The 21799-nt window shown below is 46.3% G+C and overlaps 1 protein-coding gene across 3 annotated transcripts in view; it reads right to left on the bottom strand.

The window, feature by feature from the left end:
* Window positions 1–21799, bottom strand: part of ARMH4 (armadillo like helical domain containing 4) — a 117751-nt gene that overhangs the window by 46465 nt on the left and 49487 nt on the right. For all 3 annotated transcript variants that reach the window (XM_074956436.1, XM_074956435.1, XM_074956438.1), the window contains exon 5: window positions 19469–19705. In XM_074956436.1, coding sequence (XP_074812537.1) covers window positions 19469–19705 — 237 coding nt within the window. The remainder of the gene's footprint in view (window positions 1–19468; window positions 19706–21799) is intronic.

Below are 21799 nucleotides of genomic sequence, written 5' to 3'. Positions count from 1 at the left end.
GGTGGGGGTCAGCCCCAATCCCGGGCGACACGGGGCTCAGCCCTAGCTGCGGGCAGCACGGGGGAAGGGGTCAGCCCCAAATGTGGGCGGCACAGGGTGTGGGGGGTCAGCCCCAGCCCGGGAGGCATGGGGAGGGGGCTTGGGTAAGCCCTGCAGGCGGAGGGGGATGTTTGGGGGGGGTGTAGCTCCGGCAAGCCCCTGGCCAACCTGTTTTTACTTTAAAAACGCTGGGATGAGAACCAGGTTACTTTCTCTAGCCTCCTCTCTTCCCGCCCTCTGGTGGCGGCTTGCGTTACTGCACCTGACCAGACGTTCTCTGGAGCAGCTCATCTCAGGTCTGCGATTAACAGGCGTTTAAAAAATGAACATGTTAATTGTGCTGTGCGTTCATCGCACGCGTTAACGGCAATTAATTGACAGCCCTAATTAAAATTCAAAATGATCTGGACAAACTGGAGAAATGGTCTGAAGTAAATAGAATGACATTCAATAGGGACAAATGCAAAGTACTCAACTTAGGACGGACAATCAGCTGCAAACATACACAATGGGAAATGACTGCCTAGGAAGGAGTACTGCGGAAAGGGATCTGGGGGTCACAGCAGATCACAAGCTAAATATGAGTCAACGGTGTAACGCTGTTGCAAAAAAAGAAAACATCATTCTGGGATGTATTAGCAGGAGTGTTGTAAGCAAGACACGAGAAGTAATTCTGCTCTATTCCATGCTGGTTAGGCCTCAACTGGAGTATTGTGTCTGGTTCTGGGCACCTCACTTCAGGAAAGATGTGGACAAATTGGAGAAAGTCCAGAGAAGAGTGACAAAAATGATTAAAGGTCTAGAAACATGACCTATGAGACCCAATTTTTTCAGTCTGGAGAAGAGACGACTGAGAGGGGACATGATAACAGTTTTCAAACACATAAAAGGTTGTTACAAGGAGAAGGGAGAAGAATTGTTCTCCTTAGCCTCTGAGGATAGGACAAGAAGCAATGGGCTTAAACTGTGACAAGGGAGGTTTAGGTTGGACATTAGGAAAAAATTCTTAACTGTCAGGGTGGTTAAGCACTGGAATAAATGGCCTAGGGAGGTTGTGGAATCTCCATCACTGGAGATTTTTAAGAGTAGATTAGACAAACACCTGTCAAGGATGGTCTAGATCAGGGATGGGCAAACTACAGCCCGTGGACCACATCCACTTAATCTGGGCCCCAGCTCCCGCCGGGGAGCAGGGTCAGGGGCTTGCCCCACTCCGCGCGGCTCCCAAGAAGCAGCTGGCATGACCCCCCTCTGGCTCCTACACAGTCCACACAGGCATGGCCAGGCGGCTCTGCACGCTGCCCTGTCTGCAGATGGGGCAGCGCACAGAGCCTCCTGGCTGCGCCTCACAACTGGAGCCCCCCCCGACCCCCAATCCCCTGCCACAGCCCTGATCCCCCTCCTGCCCTCCGAACCCCTCAATCCCAGCCCAGAGCCCCCTTTTATATCCCAAACCCCTCTTCCCCAGCCTCACCCCAGGGCCCTCACACACACACCCCCGCACCCCAACCCGGAGTCCCCCTCCCACACCCTGAACTCATTTCTGGCCTCACCCCAGAGCCTGCACCCCCAGCCGGAGCCCTCACCCTCTGCAGCACCCCTACCCCCAATTTAATGAGCATTCATGCCCCGCCATACAATTTCCATACCCAGATGTGGCCCTCAGGCCAAAAAGTTGGCCCACCCCTGGTCTAGATTATACTTAGTCCTGCCATGAGTGCAGGGTACTGGACTAGATCACCTGTGGAGGTCCCTTCCAGTTCTATGGTCTACGCACTTGTTTGAAAGATGCAATCAAATAATTTGTTCAGTCTCCGAGTGCCCTGAGGGGAATTCCAAACAAAACAAGCCATCTAGCCCGGCCATTTAACTCTTTGAGTACCACCACTCCAGCTGTTCAAGATGCAGGAAGAAACTTTTGCACTGTCATTCACAACAGCAATTCCTCTGTTTGGAAGAAGCTGTGGGGCAGTAGGGGGGTGTTTTTTTAAAGCTAAATACAGATTAAATGAATCTTAAAATGTATTCAGACTGAAAGGGTATTATAATGATTTGAACTGATCAAGGGCCACTCTCAAATTGGGATGGCGATTAGATGCTGCTCTGGTATAGTGCTTCAGAATACGAGGGTTTCTGAATTGGTTCCTGACTTCACAAATGTCTGTGCAAAACAGCAACAAACTGACTAACATGGAGAAACGTTTCCAAAATATATTAACAAGCTCAGCTTTAATGTTTGATCTGTCTTCAGATCACCATCTTTATTGCAGTGATCAGTGTAGACAGCACCTGTACCCCCAGGCAGTGAGTGCTTAACTATCTTAGCACTAAGTTGTCCTCTTGTTTGGCTGGTACGTTGTATTTGATCAGGCATCTGGTAGAAGTTTTAGTCCTGCCTGTGTGCTGGAATTGTCAATTGCAGTGTCCCAATAAATCCATGGATTTCTATAAGCAAGTATTATACTATTGTTTGTTCAGTGCTGACAGTGTGTTTGGTACACCTCAGAAAGCACCCAAGCCAGTACCACTGAAGGAATGGAAAGACTCTCATTGGAAGTAACATGAAGACAGACCCTGCTGTGAAGAGCTTTCAGTACAGACAGGATTCACTGACAAGCCCAAAGCAAGGAATAACTGGCAAGATTTTTTAGGTTTATATTATTAACTACCATTGTTGGCTCATTTCTTGCGGGTGTCACAGAAGCAGCAAGTCTTTAGGGCAGGGGCGGGCAAACTTTTTGGCCCGAGGGCCACATCCGGGTTGTGAAACTTTATGGAGGGCCGGGTAAGGAAGGCTGTGCCTCTCCAAACAGCCTGGACCCTGCCCCCATTCGCCCCCTCCCACTTCCCGCCCCCTGACTGCCCCCCTCAGAACCACCAACCCATCCAACCCCCCCTGCTCCTTGTCCCCTGACCACCCCCTCCTGGGATCCCTGCCCCTAACCGCCCCCCGGGATCCCACCCCCTATCCAATCCCCCCTGCTCACTGTCCCCTGACTGCCCCAACCCCTATCCACACCCCCGCCCCTAACTGCCCCCCAGGACCCCAGCCCCATCCAACCCCCCTGCTCCCTGTCCCCTGACCGCCCCCCTGAACCTCCGCCCCATCCATCCGCCTCCTGCTCTCTGTCCCGACTGCCCCCCGGGACCTCCTTCCTCTTATCCAACCCCCACTCCCCATCCCCTACCCCCTTACCACACTGCTCAGAGCGGCAGGAGCTCGCAGCCACGCCGCCACCCTGCCCGGCAGAAGCGACAGGCCAGAGTACCAGTCGCGCAGCGCACTGAAGCTGCAGGGGAGGGGGGACAGCGGGGGTTGGCAGGATGCTCCCGTGGGCCGGATGTGGCCCACGGGCCGTAGTTTGCCCACCTCTGCTTTAGGGGGACTTGAATGCACGGAAAGAGACACCACGACTTTAAAACTTTGCAGGTTTTAGCACCAAATGAAGATTGCTCTGAGAAACCAAATAATATGAGGAAGTGACATTCTCTGGGGATTTCCCATTTTATTAAAAGCTCGGTGATGACTGGCTGGTTGATAAATGGCTGGGGTGTAACGCAAAATAATCCCCACTGCACAGAAAGGAGCTGGACCAGCAGCAGAACCTAGCATTGGGAAGGTTTAGTTTATCACCAAAATCCAGAAGCAAGACAGCAATCCATTCAAAACTCCACTCTACCCACCCCACACCACAGAGCTTAAGACTACAACAGCTGAAAGTCAGCCCAGTCCTATGAAGAGCCCTGACTGGATTTTTAAACTGCCCTGCCCTAGGGTGACTCACCCAGTCTTGGCACATCTGCACTCATCAGCAGTACTGGGGTGCAAACATGGAAGTGAATCTGGCTTCCCATGTGGAAGGCGTATAGAATGTGATGTTACTGTTGGGGACACTGGGCATGGCCACTAGGTAACTCGAGGGGATGGAAGACCACAAGTGTCGATGAAGCCCCCTCGCACTAGGCCCAAGTGACCTTGCCCCCGCCCCGCCTGGAGGCACTCGCAGCAGTCCTGCTGAGGATCTTGCAACAATATGTTGCGAGCGCAGACTGTCTGAAACTAAACAAGGCCAGACAGGGCAGATATGGCAAAACAATGCTGAACAAAACAACTCCATATATAGTTTAACAGATGATACAAAGAAAAAGGGCACTAGCTGGTATACCGGATTGGCTGGCTATATGGATACTTAGGGCAGCTTGCTATTGGGTAAGTATGCTGAAAAAAGGATGTATAAAAGTCTGTGTAACTTCCTGCTTGGTGTGCAGGATTTGAGAGTAAATGTCTCCCTGTACCACTTGAAGCTTCAAATAAACTTTTCCGCTTCTCCACCCTGTTGTGATTATTGGGCAACGCATACCGGGCAACGAACCCTGCTCTTGCTTGCCTCAGGCACTCTGTACCGGCAACATTACCATCAAGAGGAGGAGATGTAACAAAGGTCAAGACAGACAAGATGCAGCAGCAGCAGAGAGTGCTATGAAATATTTAAACACTTAGTCCAGTAGTTTATAACACTCTGAGTGCAGATAAATCTGAAAGTTCTGCCCAGAGCAAGCAGGCAGGAGGCCAGCGCAGTGCCACTTAATCAGACTGCAAGCCAGGCAGGCTGATTAGGTTCCTGCAGGATTTTGTGAGCGTGCTTCTAACAATCAGCAAATGAGCTCGAATCTCAAAATCAATTTTAATAGCAATTCCCAACAGCAGGGTCCAATAATAAACAAACAGATGAGTTCAGGAGTCATAAGTTTCTCTCTCCTGTTTCAGGAGAATCACATGTCCTGGTTCAGGAAAGCACTTAGTTAGGAGCTTAACTTTAGGAATATGCTTACATCACACCGACTTCACCTGGGACACAGCACATCCCTAAAATTACACACAAACTTAAATGCTGTCCTGCAAAGAGCTGCTTCCCTGAATGGGATACTGGGAGATGGCGTCTAGTAAGTTAAGTCTCTAGAAACGCCGTGTGCGTACAACCTGAAAGTGCATCACCTGTTGCCAAAAATCCATGTGCTTGAAGGAGTTTCATTTTCACTTTCACTTCACTTTACATGCTGCACCTCATGGCTTTGGGGGAGTATTTGTTCTCTATGCAACATCAAGAATGTGTGGAAACCTCAGGAACACCACTGCGTTCCAAATAACTATTTACGAACTATATGCAAACATACAGGCCTAGGTCCCTAGACACGCTGCTGCTCTGGCAGAGTTTTGCTGACTTTTGCAACAGAAGGGCTCCCAAACTGTTTAAAGGGATATTACACAATTCCTATACACTACAGCTTCCTATTACTGTTGCTGTTGAAGAGCTTTTGAGACTTTTACAGAAAGATTGTGGAGTTTAGTGCTGTCAACGTTGAGCTCAGACTAGGGCTGTCAAGCAATTAAAAAAATTAATTGCGATTAACTGCACTGTTAAATAATAATAGAATACCGTTTCTTTAAATATTTTTGGATGTTTTCTACTTTTTCAAATATATTATTTCAATTACAACACAGAATACAAAGTGTACAGTGCTCACTTTATATTTATTTTTTATTACAAGTATTTGCACTGTAAAAAAACAAAATGGTATTTTTCAATTCACCTAATACAGGTACTGTAGTGCAATCTCTTTATCATAAAAGTTGAACTTACAAATGTAGAATTATGTACAAAAAAACTGCATTAAAAAATAAAACAATGTAAAACTTTAGAACCTGCAAGTCCACTCAGTCCTACTTCTTGTTCAGCCAATCGCTCAGACAAATAAGTTTGTTTACATTTGCAGGAGATAATGCTGCCTGCTTCTTGTTTATGTCACCTGAAAGTGAGAACAGGCATTCTCATGGCCCTGTTGTAGCCGACGTCGCAAGATATTTACGTGCCAGATGCACTAAAGATTCATGTGTCCCTTCATGCTTCAACCACCATTCCAGGGGACATGTGTCCATGCTGATGACGTGTTCTGCTCAATAACAATCCAAAGTAGTGCGGACCGACGCATGTTCATTTTCATTATCTGAGTCAGATGCCACAATCAGAAGGTTTTCTTTTTGGGCTGTTCGGATTCTGTAGTTTCTGCATCGGAGTGTTGCTCTTTTAAGACTTCTGATTTATTTAGCGTGTGCATAGTCGTCTAACCAAACGATGGCATCTTCAGTGGCGTGATGCAGTTCTTCTAGCCCACTGCTAAACCTAGTCAGCAGGCATTCAGCGACAAAGTGCGTCATCGTCTGTGTTGCACCGCAGCTGCACAAAGAGCTGTCACGAAGGCCCCAGCGATACTGGTTGGCTGCACAGAGACCTTGCCCAGTCTGGAACCTATTCAACAGGGTGATGGGGCAGGTCAAAACCAGGCAGGCAGACTGTGGGGTCAGCAACGAGACTGGTTGGGGATTATAACAGATATCCATTCCTCTCGCCAGAGTGTCTCCACCCTCACATCCTGGTGTGGCCGATGAGATCATAACGAGCGACGTGACGGCAAATGTGCAGCTGGTAGTTTTAAAAGGTCATTTTGTGCAGCGGCAGCATGCTCCACACCTAGTCCCTGTCAGATTTTGGAAGATTCCTAATCCTTGGGTCAAGAGCTGTAGCTATCTTTAGAAATCTCACATTGGTACCTTCTTTGTGTTTTGTCAAATCTGCAGGGAAAGTGTTCTTAAAACGAACATGTGCTGAGTCATCATCCGAGACAGCTATAACATGAACTATATGGCAGAATGTGGGTAAAATAGAGCAGGGGACAGACAATTCTCCCCAGAGGAGTTCAGTCACAAATTTAATTAACGCATTATTTTGTTAACGAATGTCATCAGCATGGAAGCATGTCCTCTGGAATGGTGGCCAAAGCATGAAGGGGCATACGAATGTTTAGCATATCTGGCACACACGGGCGGCTCTACCAATTTTGCCACCCCAAGCAGTTGCCTCCAAATTGCTGCCGCGACTGGAAGAGCGGCGGAGCTGCCGCCGAATTGCTGCCGTGGGACACGGACTGCTGCCCCATTCTGAATGCTGCGCCGAGCACCTGCTTGGAAAGCTGGTGCCTGGAGCCAGCCCTGCTGGCACATAAATACCTTGCAATGCCAGCTACAAAAGTGCCATGCAAATGCCTGTTCTCACTCTCTGGTGACATTATAAATAAGAAGTGGGCAGCATTATCTCCCGTAAATGTAAACAAACTTGTTTGTCTTAGTGATTGGCTGAACAAGAAGTAGGACTGAGTAGACTTGTAGGCTCTGAAGTTTTAAATTGTTTTGTTTTTGAGTGCAATTATGTAACAAAAAAAATCTACATTTATAAGTTGCACTTTCATGACAAAGAGATTGCACTACAGTACTTGTATGAGGTGAATTGAAAAATACTATTTCTTTTATTATTTTTACAGTGCAAATATTTATAATCAAAAATAATATACACTTTGATTTTAGTTACAACACAGAATACAATATATATGAAAATGGAGAAAAACATCCAAATTATTTAATAAATTTCAATCGGTATTCTATTGTTTAGCAGTGCAATTAAAACTGCAATTAATTGCAATTAATTTAGTTAATCATGTGAGTTAACTGCGATTAAATCGACAGCCCTAGCTCAGACCCGTGCTGGCTACCACACAATTGCTGATAGCAAGTTTCTTTCTAGCAAAGTTTCCATGACTAGCCTGGAAAGCAATTGTTATTTGTCTGTGAACTAAGAGTCTGTCGACATAAGGATTTCAGGGGTGTGTTATTAACTATTTATATTACAGTAGTACCCAGAAGCCCCACCTGAGACTGTGTCCTAAATTCTGAACAGAGTCACTGCCCCAAGGAATGTAAATACACATGGCACACACAGGAAGCATTATCATCCTTATTTTACAGGTGGGAACTGTGGCACAGAGATTAAGTGACTTGTCCAAGGTCAGACAGGAAATAAGTGGCAGAGCCAGGAACTGAAGTCAGCTCTTACAAGTCGCAAGCCAGTGCTTCCTCTCCCAAGGGATTGGCCACTGTGAACAACTTAAACCACTTCTCTTCCTCAAGAGAGCACACAGTCCCTGAGTTACCATCCAAATTCACCTCCTTTTTGCAGCCTATTGGCAACACCAAAAACAAACACCACCACATCAAACTCAACCTTTTGATGTTTGACGGTTCCTAGGGATTTCCTCCATGACCTGCTCTGGCCCACAGAGACACACCCATCATCTTTATGCTCTGGCTTGAACTAATGAGCTCTGCCTGCCAGCCAGCATGAGGCAGCAGTAATAATTATCCTAACTGTGAATGGTGTGTTTTAGCCCCTGAGCTTAGGGTGGCTCAACAGATGCGTCCTGCAGCACTGTACAGGGCCCACCAGCCAGTGACAGTCCCTTTTGATGTAACCCTATAGCAGTCTGGCTAGCACAGTGCTCAGAACAGCCTGCCCGTCCCGATTATGGAAGCCATGCTAGAAACCCTGTTAGCAACTACTGTACATTAAACAGTGTGAAATTGAGAAGGAAATGGTAAATAAATTAGAGCTTGTGCAGATGACTGAGAAACTGGGGGGGGGGAGGGGTTCCTTTGTGTGATTCCTGGGCCCCCGCTGCTCGGCACATTAGCTACATTATGTATTCCTCTGTCACACAGCAGCAATGTGAAGTCAAGGGGATTCTCCCCCTGGCTGCGTTGCCTAATATACTCGGTGCCACTGACATCCAGCAGAACAACTCTCACGAGCAGTTCCCCTCAGTGGGACTTAGAAGCCAGACCACTGGATCGGGATGCTCCTTTGTTCAGTATTTCCACCAGCAGAAGCAGTTATGGCTAAAGCAAATGAGAGAAAGGATGAAATACCATTATCTCCATTCAACAGAGAGAGAAACTGAGGCAGGGAGACGTGACATGACTTGACCAAGGTCGCACAGCAAGCCAGTGGCAGAGCCAGGAATAGAACTGACTCAGAACAGTGACTTCTCTGGTGCACCACAGTGTCTTATGTATAACTAATCATTTCTGAGCCCTGGCCTGAGAAACACAGAGGATCATGACTTTTAAATCACTCCTATGTGACCTTGGGCAAGTCACGTAACCTCGCTGTAAAAATGGACATACCAGGGCTGCCCTGCCTCACAGGTGTGTTGTGAGGATAAATCCAGTAAAGACTGTAATCTGCTTTGAAATCTACTGATGAAAGGCACTGTATAAGAGCAGGTATTATTATTACAATCCTCAGTGCCAAAAGCCCCTTCACAATGCATATACCTGCAATAAGTGTTCTCAGGATAATACTAATCAGTATATTTTAACTGATACTGTAAGATGCTTGTAAGCAAATTCAAAATGTACCCACTGCTTTTATTCTTGACCTTTAAAACTCACTGGCCCGTATGCTTTTATTGGTGTTTGTTTTCAGAGCCCACATACTTGGGACTGATCACCAGCCAAAGAATGAACTAGTTCAGAATTACTTATTAATTCTTAGGGTTGCACAATACGTTTACACATTTCCTGCGGAAGATGAGCCAAATAGGTGAATCCGAGTTCGGTTTTTAAAGAGCTGGTAATGCAGTTGCAGTTTTCCTGGCCTATGCGTAAAACCTTCCCTAGCCGTTCCAGCTGACAGCGCCGCCACCTACTGTTGAGAACAAAAAGGGATCACTACAGTTCCCCAGGAACTGAATCCAGCCTGCAAGCCATTCTGGTCTCCAGGAGATGTTACTCCATTTTATGCCAATCCAGAGTTAAATTCTTAGCTGGTGTAAACTAATACAGCTCCAAATGGAGCCATGTCAATTTACACTGGCTGAGGATCTGGCCTCAGAACTGCATGTTCCTCCTCCTTTCAGATGTAAAAGCCTCTTCTTTTTACTTAAAACAAAGTTACTGTATAGGAAAGGGATGTGATCTAGTAATAACACCACCAGTGCCCACAGTCAGCACAGGTAAATTTCCCACAGCACAGTCCATCAACACAAAACTTGGGCCAACTCTGCAAAACAGTTGTTTCAGCACAGATGTGTTTAGAGAGCTCCACAGCAGCCCAATGGGACAGAGCAGCACATCTCACATCCGGTAGGGGGAGAAAAGTTGCACGCCACTGTCCTGAGAAAAGTTCAAGCTGTATCTACACTCCCAGCCTATGTTGGCAAAACTTGTGTCACTCAGGGGGGTGAATATTCCATAGTTACACCAACGTAAGTGCTATTGTGCAGAGCGCTATGTCAGCAGGAGAGCTTCTCCGCCAACACAGCTTATGCTGCTCGCGGGGGTGGGGGGGTTTTATGCCGACGAGAGAGCTCTTTCCCGTCGGCATAGAGCGTCTTCAGCACACCTGCTGCAGCAGCACTGTAACTGTAGACATGCCCAAAAATCAGAGAAGGAAGCCACCTGGTTGATATTCCCCATGGAAGTCAGACCACAAGTCATTATTATGAACCTCAGCCATATGGTAAGCACAGGACACAGCTTAATGTCCAGATTCTTGAGAAGTTATACTCGATGCACTGGTTTGTTGGCTGCTCCAGTGAAAGGCAGCAAGAGTCTAACCCAAACCCCTTTGAAGCCAATAGAAAGACTCCCGTTGGCTTTGGATCAGGCCCCAAGTGCTTTAAAAAAAGGGCCAACTCACTGGCCAAACCTTAAACATCAACATATGCAAACAAGTCACAAATACACCACAGAGGCAACATTCACTTTAATCACATAAAAATCAAGGTTAAGATTCCATCAGAGACGTTCACACCATTCCATCACATGGTCTCATCACATTCTCACATCGTCTCACATTCCATCAGATGGTCTCATCACATTCTCATCACATGGTCACACAATATGTTTGATGCAAAATGGTACATTTGTTGTACGAATGGTTGCAATACGCAATGCAATCCAATCGAATATATTGGTTGCTGAATAGCACAATTGCTGTGTGTGTATGTTACAAACTTTGGGAACCCACACAAAGGAGATTGCAGAAGGAGATTGAGTAGCTGCACAGCTTAATTTGTGGATGAATCAAGGGCAGCGATGATACGTGGAGCTTTTCACCTGAGCTCACTGGTTCGATTCCTGCTCAGCCTGGCAATGACAGTTGTCAGCAGATGTGAAATGCGCTGGTGGAGTCACTCAAATTTCCAAGTGGACAGGTGCCCATATAAACAAACATCACAGTTGGTACGAGTTGGCAGTATCAGCAGAGAGGGCAAGAATTTAATGGCCATGGAGACTGAAGTACGCTCTCACTACTCAGGGAAGTCTCACTAAAGTGGGGTTCAGGTGTGCTGGGTGGAGCAGTTTAGAGAAACTTCCATTGATTCTCCATATACTTCACCTGATTGGTGGCGAATCAAGGACTTTCAAGGACTGTTTCTCTCCTTTCAATAGGAGTGAATTTACTGCATCTATATGAGCTCAAAACTATATTATCTCATATTCTCATCGACTATGCAAGGTCAGCCCTGACTAATACTTGGAGGAGTCAGCTCCAGGTCAACCTACGTCCAACCAAGTGGTGTTGGTGGTTCAGTAGGGTGGTCAGGGATTCCTGTCTCAGTTCATTAGACCGCAATGCACCTCAGCATTTTTTAAAAAAGAAACTGAGGAATACCATATCCAATTGAAACTGCAGGGGAATTTGAGGTAGACTCAATGTAATTATATAATTGGAATTTAGCCGAGAAACTGCAGCTAAGCTAACCCTAGGATAGCATTGTTAACCCCAGCACTTGCAAGAAGCAGTGTGTTTTTCTTAACACTGCAAGATGGTCAGTCCTCACCTTTACAACTCCAGAATTATTTTATTAGTTGTTATTACATGAAATGACACCACCTCCAACAGCAGAGCACCGCTTAGCATCATACTGGAGCTTTGGTCCAGTACTGAGTGGGAAGGAAGAGTACAAGAGGCAGTGTGCTCTAGCTGTTAGAGCAGAGTATGTCGACACAATAGTCTCAGGGTGTGGTTGCAGCTCGTGTAGACATACCCCAACTAGCTTTGATTGAGCTGACACGGCAACCGAAGCAGCCGAACCTACAGCAGTACGTGTTTCAGTGCAGCCTATCTGCCTAAGTAATTATCCAGGTGGGTTTGTACAGTCCATGCTGAAGTCTGTGCTGGTGAGTCTTCACATGCTAGCTAGATGAAAGCTAGCTCAGGTATGTCTACAAGAGCGGCAGTCACACCCTACGATTGCAGTGCAGCCATACGATCGGAGCAGGAGACCCGAGTTCCATTCCTTCCAGTCTGCTGTGTGACTTGGGCAAGTTACTTAAGCTCTCGGGGCCCATAAAATGGAGATAGTAATCAAGGTCATGTTCACTGGGAAGTTATCTCCAGTTGGAAGACAAGCCCCAGCAAGATCAGATTACCTCACACTTCAGAAGATAATATCCACATGAAAGAGGCAGTAAGGATAGAATCTCTTAGCTACTCCAATCAAGTGAAAGGAAAGGACCGTGAGCTCTTAGAGCAGAGCAGAGCCCAGTACCTGCGACTGTGTTAAAAAAATTCTAAAAAAGCTTCATCAAGATGCGTGTTTACCTACCCAGAAAGGGAAAGTTCAATTGTGCGGACACTTCAGCTAGAAAGTTCGTTTTGTATTCAAGACCAAGGAGAGAAAAAGCAAAACAACCAGAACTGGAAAACACTTGGTCGAGTTGTGGGACTCACTTTAGATTAATAAAGCTTCCAGCACAGATGGCACTGCCAATAAATTAAAAGAAATAATGCTTTACTGAAACCCTAACTCTTATTTTCCCAGGTTTGTAGGAGGCTATGATTAGAGCTCTTTAGAAACAAAGAAAAGAAAAAGAGAGACCTGGGGCAATATTCATCCTATCGATCCCTCTCACTGAGTAATGCCGATTCCAACATCTCTGTGAGCAGCATTTGCTTGAGGTCTGAAGGAATGATTTTGTTATTGGCAACCCAAACACACTTATTTCCAATAGATGTTCCTGTCTAGCCCTCACAGAGGGTAGGATTTGTATGTTTATCAGAAAGGAGCCTTTCCAGAAGAACTTTAATCTCCACAAGTCCTCGACGCTTTTATTTGGACACACAGTACGGGGGAGGGTATGTTTAAGTCAATTCTGGCTCTTCCTTTCTGAGCTGGATACCATTCCTTTACCTTCTGAGCAGGTAGGAATCTTTTAAAGCAGAAATTCTCAATAAAGCACAATAATGGGGCATGGTACTAGCCACAAGTGACCTCTCTCCACCCATTCTTCCCTTAGTCACTGTGCAATCGGAACCAACACTTTGCGGTTCAAGATTAGCATCAGAAGTGAATTCCCCCTTATAAGGAATCAGCTGAAGGCTGATGCACGCTTACATGCTACTCTTCTGGAGGGCTTACGTGGGATGTAAATGGTACCCAGGCAGGCCTTCTGCCCAAGAGTGTCTCATCCCCTGAGAATAAGTGCTGTCCTCTGATATAACAGCTCTTGCATCTATACAGAAGGCCACACACCTTAAGGATCAAAGCAAAAGTTTAGGACCCAGGAGGATCTTGGATTCTAATCCTGGGTGAATCACTGAACAACTGGGACCTGGGGAAAGTTACTGGAGCTTCTGGAAACTCCAAGGAGACCAGTTGTAGAAGCAGGACATCACTGAATGCTAAATGTTACTTCTAAGTGAAGCTGAGCTGTCTGGGGTGAACAAATTACAGACAGAGGAAGGAGACAAGAATATTGCCTGTACTATGAGACACAAGAAAAGATCTTTAAATTGCAGATTTAAAAAAACACCATTATTATTTATATTGCAGTAGAGCCTACAAACAGAACAGAGATCTTACAGTCTAAGTATAATCCAAGAGACAGCAGGTGGATCTAGACAGATGGACAACACAAGGAAGCTGTCTCAGAAGGTACAGCGACAGGCAGGGTTAGAGCAGAGTCAAGGCCCCAACCCTGCAAAGCTAGTCAGCAGCGCTTGGCTGGTATAACGTGCCCAGATCATGGTCTGGCAGCTGCCAAGTGCGCTCCCAACGACACTGCACCTAGGCAGGCCGTTCGGCCAGTTTTAAAACATACAGTCCTGCTTTGTTCTGGTTAGTCCCCATCCAGTACTGTTTTAAAACCAATCTGGTATCAGGCACAGAGCACACCATTTCGAAGAGCGCACCGCTCTGCCCTGACCTAGGGCAGGACAGGTGTGTAACCCACATAATCGAGGGCACGCTCTTCAAAATGGCATCCTCCACGAGGCATGATCTTGCAAGGTGACGCCGAAGGAAGCAGGCCCACGCCATTCCTAGAAACCCCAAAATACTAGACATTTTTGGTAATGTGCCAGTGGACACTTCAACTGCACCTGCCTCCTGCACATCCCCGTGACAGCAGCTGCTAGTCCACACACCCTCACCAGCAGCAGGGATAGAGACCCCAACAACTCATATACCAAGGCTCTTATTGGCTCATGCAAGATCCATCTAAACCATCTGAGACTTTTGTACCTCCCCCACCTATGCCTGAGTAGCTGGTGTCAGAAACCATGAAGGGGAACAGCATACAAAAGGAGCACATCTTTGAGCTGATCCTGATTTCCTTGCAGTCTAGCAGGGAGTAAGCCAGGCGAGACTAGTTTTTAAACTGCAGGAGGTTTGCAGGCTGGGTAGTTGGTATCAGCAGGCTGCCTAGCTTCGCCCCACAGCCTGTAACAAACAGCTGCGGGTGGCATGGCTCTCCTCAGCCCTGCTTACCCAAAACTTTATACGTGGAAGCCACTCATACTACCTTTGGCCTGATCTTCAGGTAGCCTGTGCTTCAGCCTGTTCTACTGCTGAGGCTGTCGTTTCTCGGGAGGGCTGGCTAGCTTAGGGATTCAGAGCCTGTGATTCCAACCATCTCTGCACTGCAGGGGTACCTAGGAACAGAACGTGGAATAACAGCAGCCTTTGGGACGGGCTTAGCCCCTCCTAGGTTTACACTGTATCACTGGGCCTTGCTACTCTGCGTCCTTCTGTAACTGATTTGAAACTGCTCTCAGTCAATAAGAGCTGAGCCGGACCCTCTTGTACACATCGTACTGGACATTGGTAATGGAATCTCCCCTGCGTCCCATTGAACTGGCAAAGGAATTCTTGGCTGCTTCTAAAACTCAAGGCTGAAATGGAGGGAAAAATATGCTGCAGAGGGAAGTCCCTGATAACTTGGTTGCTGGTGTTATGTGGCTGACCCTAGTTTAGCATCAAGTCAGACAAAAATCCCTTTTGTTGTTGCCGTTGATGGGAAGAATGAAGGCCTAGACAGATGTGGCTTTTTGTATGAGCCAATATTTCTAAGTCTCGCTGCACAACGGGAGGTAAGAGTTAAGGCTGGATAGTACATTGATCTAGCCAAACTTACCAAGACTTCGCTTTAACTGGCCACATAAACCTTTTGGAACAGCTGCTATTTCAAAGTAACATTTTAAAATGTTGCAAGATTGCTGTTTCTCAGTATATTCAGCCAACAATGTCGGACCAAAATCAGGTCAAATGTCTTATTACACGTGTGTGAAAAAGACCCTTGCTGTTTTCCCCTTACCTTGATAGGTTTATAAAGATACATTTATTATCCCAAGCAGAAGCTTGATTTCACCTATTTTTCATAGCAGTTTCTTCTGAATTAACCTCTTTGAGTGCTGTTTAGCACAACCCAATTCCCGTATTTTCTGAGAGTTCCCAAGGCTGCCCCACCTTTTTGCTGTTCTCTGCTAGAGCCCGGGAGAAGCTGCTGGATACTACCCATACTTCCTTTTCCTTGATCTTTGCCTCCAACTTTATTTCTATTATGGAATCAATAATCAAGGTGTTTCCTACTGAACCATGTGGATCTTATTAACTCTTGTAACTGACTAACACCAGATGGCCTGTGTAGATTCAGATTTCTCTTTTCCACCTCACCAGGGAATGATGAGACTATCAAATTTTTACTTTTAATATAATGGGCTTAATTCACGACTACGCTTCTCCAGTATTAAACTGATGTAACTTCTGCAGAGTGTAAAAACAGAGCGGTCGCTTGGACCCATTGTGCCTAGGCCTAAGTGTGAATTGTATTTCTCTCTGAAGGCCCAATCATGCAAACACTAAGGGCTTGTCTACACTTGAACGTTGTTTCTGAGTAACGAAGGGTGTGAATTTAAAATGCAATCAATATTCCTGAATGACTCCACCCGTGGAAACTCATATTCCAGAATAGGAGTGTCCAGACATGGAGCTGACCAGGAACAACTCATTGTGTAGACAAGTCCTTACATAATGCTTACTATTATGTGTAGTACCCCTGAGCACTACGCTGGATGGTGTTTGCAGAACAGGGTCAGAAGCCTTTTTATTGCATCCGCCGTTAAAAGGAAATATGACTAGAGAAAGTAGAAGTTGCCTTTGGGGAAAAACAAAACAAAACCCCCAGACAATTTGACCACAGGCTTGTTGTGATTCTAGATATTTTCAGGTAGGAGTTACTCAGAAGTTACAATGGCAGTCGCCGTTACAAGAAGGCGAATAGGATTGTTAATATTTAGATGTATTTGGAGGCTGATTCTGGTTCAACAAGAGAAACCTGATTAAGTGTTTGTCTTCTTTTAGGATCTAAAACTTTCAACTAGACACAGCTGGAACAGGCTCTGGAAAACAGACCAAGAAAACAAAGTGATGGTCCAAATGTACATTTTTCATTTGTTATGAGGAACATAGCTGTTGATATCAACAAACATTTTAAGTGCTTCATTTGTGCTCTGAAGAGCAGGAAGAGGAACTGGTGAGGAGCTGTATAAATTCTCTGGAGAAAATAACCCAAATAATCTATATTCCAGGGATCATTCATCCTACTTTAGTCAGGGGCCATGCACCAGAGCGGTGCCACCTGCTGGTTGTCTCAGGGACTAGCTCTTTCAGCCAGCACATCCTCTTCTGGTGGTGCCTCTGCTGCCACCTTTTCCACCCGCAGACCCGTCTCAGCCCACGAACCGCAGTGTCCTTTTCATGATTCCACCCTCCAGCCATGCCACCACCCATGTTTTCCCCCTTCTGGAGGGGTGGGGAGGGAAGTATCTCCCAATGCTATAGTCCAGCCACTTCCCCAGTGGCCACACTACTTTGGATCCCAGCCCACGACCCTGTAGATAGCAGCCTTCTGCTGCTTCTCCTTAACTTCTCTGCCAATACCGCTTCAATTCCCTGGGCCATTGCCCTGCAGCCCCAGCACCTTTTTCGCCCTCTTTTCAGGGCCTCCAGCCTGCAAGTCCCAGCAGCCAGCCAGGAGCTCCTCCTTGCTCCACCAGTCCCTGCCAGCAACTGCTCTGTCCAAGGTGCTAACTTCCTGCAGCCTGCTAGGAACACAGTCCTTTCCCCTTGGAATCCCTGCAGGAACTGAGTGTCTCTGGCCTAGCAGCTCCTTTTATGTAAGCCCGCTGGGCCCTGACTGGCTGCTCCCTGCACAGCTTCATAGGCTGCTTTTAACCCCTACCTTTCTGGTGTGGGGTGAACACCCTTAAACACAAACTTATGTTACATGGTAAATACTATAACAGAACTCATGTCAACATACATATGCTCTAATATATATGACAGAACTCCTGTGAATGGCTACAACACACTGACACATCTGGCGATGATTGGCAGCTCAAGAGGCAAAGCTTTGAAGAGATACTTATCCAGGGTGCAAACCTGCCAGTTGTCGACCACTCTGGCCCTGAATCAGGCTAACCACATGCTTAACTGGAAGCATGTGAGTCATCCCACTGGTGGCACTGAACTGCTCAAGCCAGCACAAAGGATTTGGTCCATTATCGTTTTTTCCCGAGACACCATAAAACTAACGCAAAAACAAATGAAAAGCTTTCTGAGGCTCTCCCAGTGCAATCTTTCTCTCCCAAATATTCCCCTGTTTATTCCTCTAAATCCAATTCTTTAAAATTAACCAGAAAGGAGTTAAGGAATCAGAATTATTTACTTCACACCTTGCTCCTGTCCAGTTTAATGGGCTAACAAGACCCATGCAGATTTTACACGTGAAATATTAAACAGTATTTCCACGCAAGATTTAGTCAGCCAGGGCGATGTCAGATCAGACTCAAACTCAATCTGCCCTCAGCAGGGAAAGAGCAGCCTGGCAGTTGAGGATCTCAAAAAATGCATCAGAGAAAACTACCACCACCAGAGCAGGCTGGAAACAGATTTACAGGGGAAAGAACCGCCAAATGCAAGGAATTGAACCCCTGGCAGAAGTGTAAGTTATAATCACACAATACATGATAGAGGCTGCGGATAAAAGGACTCGAGAATGGTTTTCTTGAAGGGCCCATCAGAATGGCCAGATGTTTAATGGTCACACGCAAGGATGTTCTGTCTAGACCGGACCCAGCTCCCATCAAAGACACTGGAAAGATTCCCACTGATTTTGATGGGAGTTGGTTTGGGCCACACAATATGCAGAACACGACACTGGTACAATTGCTACTTTGCTTAGCCAAGTCTGGTGGTCTCTCTCTTTTGTAAGCCTTCCACTGGCCCACCCCTCAGGTCCACTGCTCACCTCAGATGGCTGCTAGCCCCCATTTCAATTCCTAACACATTCAGCTGCGGCGTACATGGATGGGAAATTCACGTCATGTCGATAATAAGGCAGACAACTAAAGCTGTGACCAAAGAAGTTTGTAGAAGAGGCTGATGCTGTCCTTGAAGCTTTCTACGTTGCCTTGTGCAACAGAGCTCGCCAAACAGCTGGTGACTTCGCATACAGTGCATGCTGCAATGGTTAGGCCCAGGAGACTGATCTAGGGCACGGCCTTCCTAGACTGGTGGTTTTCCCAGGTGGGGATACCTGGTCTGCTCATGCAATCCAGGGCTAGAGATAAGCTGGGCTGAATAGACTGAATATAATTTCATGCAGGCCTTGCTTTGTAACCTTCACCAGTGCTGCCTCACATACCATGAACTCATTGCCTCCAAGGCTGACCCACGTACCTGGAATAGATACCTCTCCTATGAAATGCCAGGAAACTGGCACTGAAAGGAATGCAGCAGCAGAGAGCAGCAGTAGCAAAATGCTTGACTCACCGCTACTCTTCCCTGTCCTAGCAGGCCTCACTTTGCTGCACCTCTCCTCCAGCAGAGGGCCCCCAACTTTCCCTTTGAAGCTCAGTTTGCAGCACTTACCTTAGCCAGCTAGAGTGTCAGCAGAGTAATACGGAGCGAGGCTTCGGAAACAAAGGGCTAGAACGGGTGCACTGAGTGGGTTCTCCGTTAAATGGGATGTTATTTGACTGGGGACACAGAGCCAGATTCTGATCCCGGTTACACAGGAGTCCATCTGGAGTACTTGCATTGACTACAGTGACTCTAGTCCGGATTTAGTGAATAAGTGAAAAGCCCAGGGGGTTTAGTGAATAAGTGAAAAGCCCAGGGGGTTTCTGAGCAAAAAATGCAAAACAAGGAACACTCCCCCTTAAAGAAAGAAGAGAAGAGTTGCTCTTACCAAGGCCCTGGTTTTGCTGTTCCCATTCAATGGTGTCTGGAACTTGGTAAGATACCCCAGCCAGCTGTGCTGCAGAGTCTCCTATGCCAACTACGGGCTCCTGGGAAGTTTCGCCAGGAAGAGTGAAACCTGGCAGCTCCGTGTCACCCTCCATGCTTTCCTCCATTGAGTCTGTATCTCTGTCTTCCTCCTCTTCCTCTTCTTCATCCTCCTCTTCATCCTCCTCCTCCTCCCCCTCTGGACAAATAGAAACCAAGACAAAAACAACCGTGAGAAAGACCCTGCAAAGCTGAAGATTTATACGTCTGTGTCATCAGACTCCACTAACTGGGTTTGCTACCAGAACAGGTTTTATTTCCTTCATTCAGAAAGACAGACTGGTTATTTGAACCAGGTTGTATCAGGTTTATAGGGTATGTGACACCGAGGAATGGGTTAATTTGGAAAAGTTATCAGCTTTCTGAAGTTGCTAAGTAATTATGTTCTGTCTTCAAGTTATTCTCAGCCAGTGAGATGTCTTCTAAGGATGTCTTGTGTCAGTGGTGGAGTATGTCGTCATTCCGTATCCTGAGTGTTTGTGTATTTGTGTGTGTGCCTGGTGTGTGTGTGTATGGGTGTGTACGTGCGCCCAACAAACGTGTGCTTGTCTTGACAATTTTTCAATTAAAGTGAGAAATGTTTTCCTAGTTTCCAAGCTTTAAAGCAGCAACAATTTGCTTCTTTTTTTTATTATCAATATTTTCACAGCACCCAAACACATGCCAAGTTATTTCCCAGCACAATTAGACACAGTCCCAGCTCAAAAGAGCTTACAGCCAGAAGCCTCGATCCTGTGATCGGATCTGCTAAGGCAGATGTAGGGGCCCACGAGGAGTCCCATTGATTTGTACTGGCACATCTGTTTGCAGTGAGGATCACAGCAGGGACCGGATGGGGCAAGGAAGGACAAGGGTTACAGCAGTGTCACATGGTTACTTAGTTTAGGCAAATGTACTTCTAGGTGGCTCCACTTTAAAAAAAAAAAAAACATTTGAGTCACTATGGCAAAAATAGTGGGCCACATCCTCAGCTGGTGTAAACTGGCATAGCTCCATCAGCTACACTGATTTACCCAGCTGAAAATTTGACCCGCTCTGTCTTCAGAAAGTCTTTGAAAGAATCCAGTAGGATTAAGATAGCATGTGACCCTCTTTTCACCTGATTGCTAGAGTGCTGGACATCTGAAAAGGCAATAAGCTGATAAATAATGATCAGAAATATTTTTGCAAGCCAGCCTACACAAACATAATATCGCTGTAGTTTATCATTTACGTAAAGCGCACTTTGATCTGTTAAAAACTGCTCTACAGACGTAATCAGAGTGGAAGACACTGTCACCGTGCAGCTGGAGGTGTATTCCAGCCAGTGGGCCTCAGCCTGTGTTAAAAACAAACATTCCAGGAAAAATCCATATTTGGATACTTCTAATAGGTGAGTCATTTGGGCTCAGAGCTGGGTCCCACATATACTGCTGCCTTGGCAGTTAGCTGGAGCAGCTCAGCTTAGATAAGGCAAAGTATAAGAGTGAAAAACTCAAATACTTATCACGACATTGAGAGCTGTGCCTTATTTAACATGGCTCTGCTTTACCCTGCTACTGGATGCGGTTACACTTTAACAGCTCTGGGTCCAGGAGTGAACTAGTAAACAAGCTGGAATAACTTTTGGAAAGGACGTTGCTTTGTGGGGAGGACACCCAAGTTTTGAATTCATTGTTTTTTGAGTTCCTCCCTCTACTTAATATTTCAGAGATGAGAATGGCATTACCATTTACAAGCCTTCGGCGTGCCATGCTGCATTAGTATCAAAGACTGGTGCATGACACAAGTGTTTATATCATCAGGGATTTGCTTTAAAAGGCTACATTGCTTTTCAGATCTTCAGATGAGACAACTGCACTTTGATGAGTTTTATTCAATTCCAGAATTTTATGCAAGTGATACGCTATTTGGATTTAGCATAAAGGTCATTTCTAGGAACATTTATGCCATGCAGAGTAATGAATAGAACTTCGGGGCACCATCAGCCCCTTAGATTCTCATTACCTTTGATAGGAGAAAACCAGGAGTATTTCATCCCCCAGTGGCTTTGTCCTTCTGCTTTTCCTATCCTTTCAAATAAACAACAAGAACTTTCACTGCCATTTTGAATGAGCTCACACCAAAACAGTCAGCCTCTATGAACAGGGCTGGAGCTTATCCCTGGTGGGTCACGAGGAGAATGCTTGCAGGAGAGTTGCAAAGACAAATTAATGTAGGTGTTTTGCAGTACCGGGTTTACCATGGCACCAGT

Source organism: Natator depressus, chromosome 6 (assembly GCF_965152275.1).
Source record: "Natator depressus isolate rNatDep1 chromosome 6, rNatDep2.hap1, whole genome shotgun sequence".
Taxonomy (NCBI): domain Eukaryota; kingdom Metazoa; phylum Chordata; order Testudines; family Cheloniidae; genus Natator; species Natator depressus.
Note: the sequence above shows the minus strand (reverse complement) of the source record. Positions and strands in the feature narration are given on the sequence as shown.